This window comes from Paralichthys olivaceus, chromosome 20 (assembly GCF_024713975.1).
Source record: "Paralichthys olivaceus isolate ysfri-2021 chromosome 20, ASM2471397v2, whole genome shotgun sequence".
NCBI lineage: Eukaryota > Metazoa > Chordata > Actinopteri > Pleuronectiformes > Paralichthyidae > Paralichthys > Paralichthys olivaceus.
Genome location: NC_091112.1, coordinates 19,530,288 through 19,538,595, shown reverse-complemented (window position 1 = coordinate 19,538,595; position 8,308 = coordinate 19,530,288). Strand labels below are relative to the sequence as shown.

Here is an 8,308-nt window from a genome sequence, read left to right as displayed (position 1 = left end):
TTATTTTCACCCCTGTGAATAAGTATGATAATAATAACTCAACAGCACGTGGATATGTTTTCACCAAACTTGTTTAGGAATATCACAAGGAAGGGTTTCTCCGGGTGATAACATTTTAGATCTGATCGTCAAAGGTCAAAGAAAATTGAGATATAACATCACAATTGTAAAGCTCATAGTTTGACTTTTCACATCTGGCATTAAAATGAATGCATCTCCTGTGACCCCTTGGGATTAGATTGGGATTTAAAAAAATGCAAAAACACATGTATGTCATTTCTGTCGATCACATTCTGTTGTTTTTTAATTTTTTTTTTTACCCAGTCTCAGGTTACAGATGTGTCCCTTGTGAGCGGCTGTGGCTGAGGGGTAGAGTGGACGGCAGTTTGATCCCCAGTCTTCCCCATCTGCGTGCCGAAGTGTCCAAGATGCTGAACCTCACAGAACAAAAGTGCTGCTAATAGATGCACTGTATGAATGAGGTGTGAATGGGCGAATGGAAAACTGTATTGTGCTTTGAGTGGTCATCAAGACTAGAAGAGTGCTTTATAAATACAAACCATTTACCATTCCCTTGTCAATTTGTTTGAGTGTAAGAGAGAGAGCGAGTGAATAAATGTGCTGCTCCCCGCTCTACCATGATGAAAGATTTTAGCAAATTGAAAACAAATATAGGTGCTGGTCATTGTTTTTTATTGTGGCCACAAACAAATCGAAACTCTGGGAAAAGTAAAAAATACTTATGGATTCATTGTGAAACTTGGGTCAGAAGACGTCAGCTGAGTAGGCGGTCTTTCATATGTGGCCCAGAATGCATTCTTGTTCACACAGGGAGGAGAATGAGGTTACATGCGTCACCGTGCGACGAGAATTTGAACATTTAATGTGCATCGAGTATCAGTAATAAAGGAAAAATCTTTTTTTGCAGTTCAGATTTATTGCCACTTGAAGGGTCAGATTTAGTGTGACACTGTGACAGTGCTTTGGCCTGACAGTAGTCAACACTCCATCTAGTGATCCGGTGGCTCTCGTGACTTAAGATCAACTCTACATCGCCTCTTATTTAAGTCAAATCCACCTGATTTAGCATCAGACTGCTTTGAGTGGTTGATTTGATAATTAGACTATCTAGACCTCTGCTCTCTCTGCTGTGGCTTCACTTCTTTTTCCAGCTGCTACACTCTGCTGACGAGTGAGTGATGATTCTCAGAGAGCGTAGAGACCACGGACCACAGACGACGGGCAGGTCAAAGAACCATCTGGGAAAGAAAAAGAGCCCCAAACTAATTTTGTTTTACAAAGAACGCAAAAATAATCTCTGAGTGGACACATTTCATAAACATGGAGAATTTTATTACAAATCCAATGACAGCATATTGGTATAGCACTGAGATACTGATACTGGAAAACAAAGATAAAAAACGATTCTGAACATCAAAACAAAACTCAATATTTCACATGAGCGTAAGTAATAAGTGAGAAAATAAGTATATATTTAAAATGAGGGGAGTAAGAAGATATACATAAAATATAAAAATAAAAATCCTCCAGTCAAATGTCAAGTGAGATGCGTTCAAAGACAGTGGAAAGCACGTCACCGCTGCGTCAAACTGGTGTGAGCGTGCGTTGCGGGCTCAGCCCCGCTCTGCTAGCTTCACCTTGTAAACAGGACACTCTGTGTGAACACACTGCCTGATGAACATTAGTGTATGAAAATAGATTGCATGGGAAGTGTCATTAATACATCAGGTGGCGGGGCGCTAACAGTCAGACACATATCTCTGCTGCACAAGAAAGACTGTGGTGTGTGTGTGCACCTGCGGCTGGATGCTTTAATGTGCTGCTCCGTGAAGATGTCAGTGTGTTGAGCCCTCCATAAAAATACAAACTCTGCCCTTGAATCCAAAGATATCACCTCTGAAATAGTGTTTTCTAAAATACACCTCTGGTTGCTGAGCTCTCTAAAGTGGAAACTAACTGCTGGCTGTCTACAAACTTTGGGAGGCTAGTAGAAAGTTGCATGTGCTAAAGACTGAGGGTGAAGCCAGAGAGCAGCAGTGTGTTTACGTCCTACTATGGGTTCAGTTCGGAGTCTCCTGCTCGGCCGTTTCCTCTTTAACAGTATCATCTTCCTCTTGTGGCTGCTCCTCCTCTTCCTCCTGCATACACAGGACACATCACACGTTATCAGGCAGTCTGAACTCCATCAGCTTTATTGGTTCACAGAGAAAGACTGAACTGGGTGAGTAGCAACTTAGAAGTGAAAGTCTGATGCTGTCTGATCCAGCGGCTGCAGGGATGTATGTACACCAATACATACATGTGTGTAGAGTCTGGCATAAAAGATGTGGTTTTATGATGATATGTTTATATCGAGCAGTGAAAGCTCATCTCTGATTCTGATGAGCTTATTCTCAAGAAAACAAATTCTTCCAGACTGTTCCTGAGGCTGCAGCTTATAAAACCTGAGCATTAGTTTACGAAGATCAAGCAAGTGGTTCGATGTTCAAAATTCCTTTTTTCGTTAATTGACTAATCAAGACCTAGTGCAAACTGTGCAAGGGCAAACTAGGTTCTGTTCCAATATGGTTTCTTTCAACCATCTTTCTGAAAAGTGGCGGTAGAGCAGGCTATCCAACCAGAAGGTTGTTGGTTCAATAGCAGGTCTGCATTCCTTAGGCAAAACACTGAACCCCAAATTGGCCTTGACACTATATATAAATACAATATAGATGATTTATCTCCCTCCATCTCCATTTTTCACATTCTTAAGCAATGTTTAGCCATCACATACAAAGAAAATTCAACAGTTTATGAAGAAGAATATTTTTGATGGAGAGGAATGTGCAGGGCTCAGCCCCTGATGGTTAACAGTCCAGCCAATGCCCTAGCACAGAACAGAAATCACGGTGGGCCAAGCCAGGAGCCAGCAGAATTAGTAAAGCAGACAAAGTGAAAGTGACAGTGATGAGAGCTGCAGCGGTGATTAAACGACTCTGACAGATACAATTATCCCCTCTCCAAAGGTTAATAAACACATCTACACTCCAGAATGTGTGATTACCAGGTTACGATCTGAAGCCCACAACACCTCATGAATCCACATTCCTCCAGCACAGAGCACACGCAAGGCAGAGAATCCTCTGCCAGTCCAGCCTGCTTTTACACCAATATAATGCATATACTCACTCAATTATATAGGAATAGTATTTGTTAAATATTGCTAATTTCCCAATCTAATCACATTATGATCCATCTGCCAATGTTACATTTAAAACAGCTTAAAAAACAAACCTATGGCTGTGGACAGTTGTTATTACAGACCTGAGAACAGGAAGACTAGACTTTGAAAAGCTTCAGAAGACATGATGCTGAGGGGACTGGGCGTGGGGGTAAACAGAAAACTCTTGTGTTTCATTGTAATGCTGGTGAAATGTTTTAGCTTCTAATTTTTATCTGTGCATTTCCGGTCTAAATTGCGTCTGGCCTCCAGACACCAAATGAAATCCTGTTTGGTAGAAGGTTTTACAGTTATTTCCATATTGTGGGGACATCTCCCATGACTGTGGCTGGAGCTATGGCACATGTCAATGTAACTTCTCTTCCCGAGTGCAAGCATCACTTCTACAAGAAGTGGTACAAGTCCAAAAAAGAAGGTTTTCACCAAATAAATTCAAGACTTTGGAAAAAAAACACAATTCGCCTGAAATTGTGCTCTGAAGATTCTTGAAGTTGCATTTTATTTCAAGCTATTAAGCAAGTTTAACAAGACTACGAGTCCTATCAGCTGCTCTGTGAAGCTGTCCTTGCTGTACAGTGCTCTGAAATAAATGTTAATGTCTTTAACTGATTCTTAGCAGGTATAATGGTCTAATGTGCTGGTGGTTAGCATGCTAACATTTCTAAGCAGCACTAAACATAAAGTACATTTGATGTTGATGGAAATATTATTTTGGTTTTGCAGATATTTGGTCAAAAAAGCAAAGCAGTGGACAAATGGAAAAGTGAACCTGATGCAGGAACTGGTTAAAAACATTGCTACAGTTAACTTGTGTTCATGACAAGTCACGGTCTCACAGGCATGCACACAGGGTATCACAAGGTCAATTACCACTTAGAACTCTCTGGATGGTATAATGAGAAGTTTTAAATCCGGATTTTTGTCTTAAAGGTTCAGTGTGTAAGATTTAGGTGAAAGGCATCTATTGGCAGAAATTGGATATAAAATAATCCTACGGATGTTTTCACAGTGTTTCATCTAAACTGTACAGATCCTTGTTTTCTATACCCTAGAATGGTTCCTTTATATTGAAATACTTTATATTTACACCGGGAGCAGGTCCTCTCTACGCAGGCCGCCCTGTTTTTCACAGTAGTCTAAACTGGACAAACTAAACACTTTTTGAGTTTTGAAGGCTACCACCGGTTATCTTTCATGTTCGGAAGGGTGAGGTGAGAGGTATTCAGCTGCTACATGCAACTTCACCACTAGATGTCACTAAATTCTAAAACCTTTAAGTCATCGTTAACACGTTAACAAAAACCTTTCTGATGCATTACCTAAAATATATATTATATCTTGATGAGCATTTAAAATACTTTACAGTACAGTTTTGCCATCCACTTATTCACACACTCACACAATGCTTCTATATGCAACACTGTCTGACAACAATTGTACACTGCAGGCGAGATACTGGGGTTCGGTATCTTGCCCGAGGACACCTCGGCATGTGGTACGGGGAAGAGGGGGATCAAACCTCTGTCCTCCTGGTTAGAAGACTGAGGAACTTTACCTCCTGAGTCACAGCCGCCCCAATATGTTGCACATAGGTACCCTGAGTATATCTGAAGTTATCTAAATCCAAACTCACCCTGTCAGTGTCTCTGTCATGTAAACCTCTGTATCACAGGTGGAGAATTAAAGTGTCAGAGAGACTGGGATGAAGATGAGCTGAACTGGTCTATTTCCTGAAATCTAATGTAAATAATTTAGAGTGGTGGCTGTACGGAGCTATTTGCAGCAGCTGTTAAGGTGTGTAGACAGTGAATTAAGGTTAGGGGTAATGCAAAGGGCGGCTCATACATCATCTCTTTACTAACAGGAACCTTGTCGCAGCTTCTGATATGCAGTCTCCCCCGGAGAAAAATGTGCCACTTTTTTCTGAACTCTGGATACTTAGTGGTGATGGTCCATAGGGCTGATATATAAATCTAGCTGTGGGGTGACACCTCATGAACTCCGCCATCGTATACACTCATGCCATCCACCAAATCTCCCTGACAGGCCTGCCAATTTTCCAATTACCTGTGGCACCATCCGTTATCGGAGCACCAGTCAGCTCTTAAATGGGAAACAAGAGGGAAGGAGGGGCCAGCGCATGCTAACTATCTCATAAAGCCAGAGATGTGCCTCCTGAGCCTCCTCGACTGATTTAGCGTGTGTCCCTGGGGAGAGGGGTGACACAGTCCTCCAGGCCTCTCAGGGCCTTCTCTGGATCCGTCACGTGCGCTTTATCCACCTCGCTCCAACCCATCAGCCACGTATCAGCCGTGTCTCAGCCTCAGGGAAAGCAGACAGGTGTAAGTGCTCTGCAGCTTCACTGTGGCTGGTATTATCCCGCTGTCTGTCTGGATGCAGAGCAGCCTCCTCCGGTCTGGGTGGGAGGCCAGCAGACAGACAGGGCCCAATCTCCATCGGTTTTCATGTTTCCTTGAATTCCAATGAAGTGCAGTGCGGGAAGTGATAGTACATCTGAAGATTGCCTCGTGTTAGAGCCTACTCCTCATTTATCTGCTCTTATAGTCAGGCTTATGGAGTGAGTCTACAGATATCGCCTGTGCAGCATGCAATTTAAAGCCTCAGACAGATGGAGGAGACTGCTGTTAATCATATTTGAAATGTTCATGTCACCTGGGGAGTATCGGACGAGTTATTTGGATAGAGGTTGTAATTGCTGTTGGAAAGCCTTTATCAGTCAGTCGAGGTTTTAATTCTTCCAAACAGCTCCCCCACGTGTCATTGCATCATTTAGCTGCACTGACACAAACGACAGTACAATTTAAAGAGGATCTAAACCTCTTTGAGAATGATCGCATCATTTCCAACTGCATCAGCCACTTCTTGGTCACTTCACAACAAGGTGTGAATGATAACATAGTGGATGTAGGAATTATTGACTAATTCAGTTCATGTGGTGTTTTCCAGGAGACACACGATGGGCTGCTCAACAACATGAGATGTAGTTGTCTGGGATTTCACACCTTTTGTATCTTTTATTATAGGAATGGTCACAAACTGCATTACACGACATTTTGCTAACCTGCAACATTTCCTGTATTTGTCTTCACTGAGAAATAGCTCACCGCTGTTATATTGTTAGGTTAGAATTCCCTCAGTCTTCAGATTGTTTCAACAGGAGCTCAATGGTCTCCTCTCCAAAACAAATGGAGCTGATCATTTAAACCTCCTCATGCTTCTTGGTGTCTACACTGTGTCTAATGTTAGCAACTTAGATTTCTGCATTGAATGGCTCCCATCTTTTTTCACTTCTCACCGTTGCTGATGGTTCAACAGCTCAAAAAACACACATGAGCCCCTTTTGTGGGAACTGTCGGTTGTGAATTAGCAATTCAAACTAAACTCAAGTCTGTTTCTCTTTATTAAGTCGTCAGACTGACAACAAATCTGAACCAGACAACTTTATTGATCCCTGCAGGGAAAGTGCTTTATTAGAGCTGCACAACTTGCAATTATAAAAATAGAGTAAACAAGTAAACACTACTATAAATACTGATGATGTTTAGGGGACTGATAGTTACGAGTGAGTGCAGATACAAATAAAAATCATGATCTAGTGAATTTGAAGGCAGTTTAAAAAAAGGCCCAACAGTCTCCTTATGAAAGAAGATCACTAGATCCAGATTTGTATTTGTATCTGCCCCACATTGCAGACACTCAATACTTCAATAATCAATGAATTCATTATTATATGAATTGTGACTGTGAGCAATAATAATCAAGAACTTCTTTACACTGTTATTCTCTACTGTACTCTCTCTCTCCCTCTCCTCCCCCTACCCACTATCACTCTCTCTTCTCTCCCATCTTTTCCATGTCTCCTCTCCCACCACCTTTTCTTTGCTCACCACCGAGGCAGATGACCGCCCACATTGAGCCTGGTTCTTCTAGAGGTTTCTCCCTGTTAAAGAGTTTTTCCTCCACAGTCTCCAAAGTGCTGCTCATTGTGGAACTGTTGGGTTTCTCTATATTAAATAAGATTTTAAGGTCTTGACCTTTCATGTAAAGTGCCTTGAGATAATCTATATTATGATTTGGCGCTATACAAATCAAATTGAATTGAATTGAATTGAATTGAACTAATAAATATGAGTCCCCTGATGTGTTTTTTTTTTTTTTTTTTCATAAAGATCCATGAAATATTCCCTGAGAAAATAACTGAAATGTTGAAAAAAATCCTGGATCCACATGCTGATCCGGATCCACACCAAGATGTAATTAATTCTTTCCTGACTTGCACCGCATCTTTCCACCAAGTTTAAATGGTATAATGGTAGATAATAGAGGCGTTGTATAAATGTGTGTGTAAATGGGTGAAGGTGTATTATACTGTCAAGTGCTTTGAGTACAGACTTCAGTAGTGCTATATAAATACACTCCATTTATCATTCTATTTAACAGTACTTAACAAGATTTGGTTTATTACTTGCTCATAAATGCTAATGAAACAATATGATATTACTGCAGTTAATTTATTTTGCTATAGCTCATTATAAATACTTTTGTTTTGAATTACTGAATTACGAGTTTACAATGGCTTTTTTCACATTTCCACTTGTATTTCATAATTTGTGTATTTAATGACATACAATTTTAAAGACAGTCTTAATGGTGCTATTGATTCCACTCTTAGGGTTGGTATGTCATTTTAAATGCATCTGCTTATTCTCAGTGTAGTAACAAAGTTGCACATTGATATTTCCTGTTTGTGTTGTTTGACGTTAGTGTTAAATTTTGTAGCAGGTCTAAAGTGAAGCTTGTGTCTGATCCAGAGACACAAGTAGCAGCGGCGCTGTGCCTTTTCCTGTTCTCTCACTGTGGGCTACTCAAGTTGCAGTATGGAACTGTGTTTTGCATCACTTGCCCCTGCTATAGAGACATTTGCTTTGTGGAGAGCGGAGAGGCAGACGCTCTCCCACCGACAGGCCTGCAGGAGCTGATGGGCTCTGGCATTGTGGGATATCTCCATTGAATCCCTCTGGGGAAACGAGGGAGAGGAGATGGGAG

General features: G+C 41.1%; 1 protein-coding gene across 1 annotated transcript in view; it reads right to left on the bottom strand.

Annotated features, from left to right (window-relative positions):
• Window positions 1-1,331: 1,331 nt before the first annotated feature.
• The window catches only part of phf14 (PHD finger protein 14), a 78,348-nt gene continuing 71,371 nt past the window's right edge, over window positions 1,332-8,308 (bottom strand). The window contains exon 18 of the mRNA XM_020090768.2: window positions 1,332-2,159. Within this exon, the coding sequence (XP_019946327.2) occupies window positions 2,082-2,159 (78 nt within the window). The 3' untranslated portion in view covers window positions 1,332-2,081. The remainder of the gene's footprint in view (window positions 2,160-8,308) is intronic.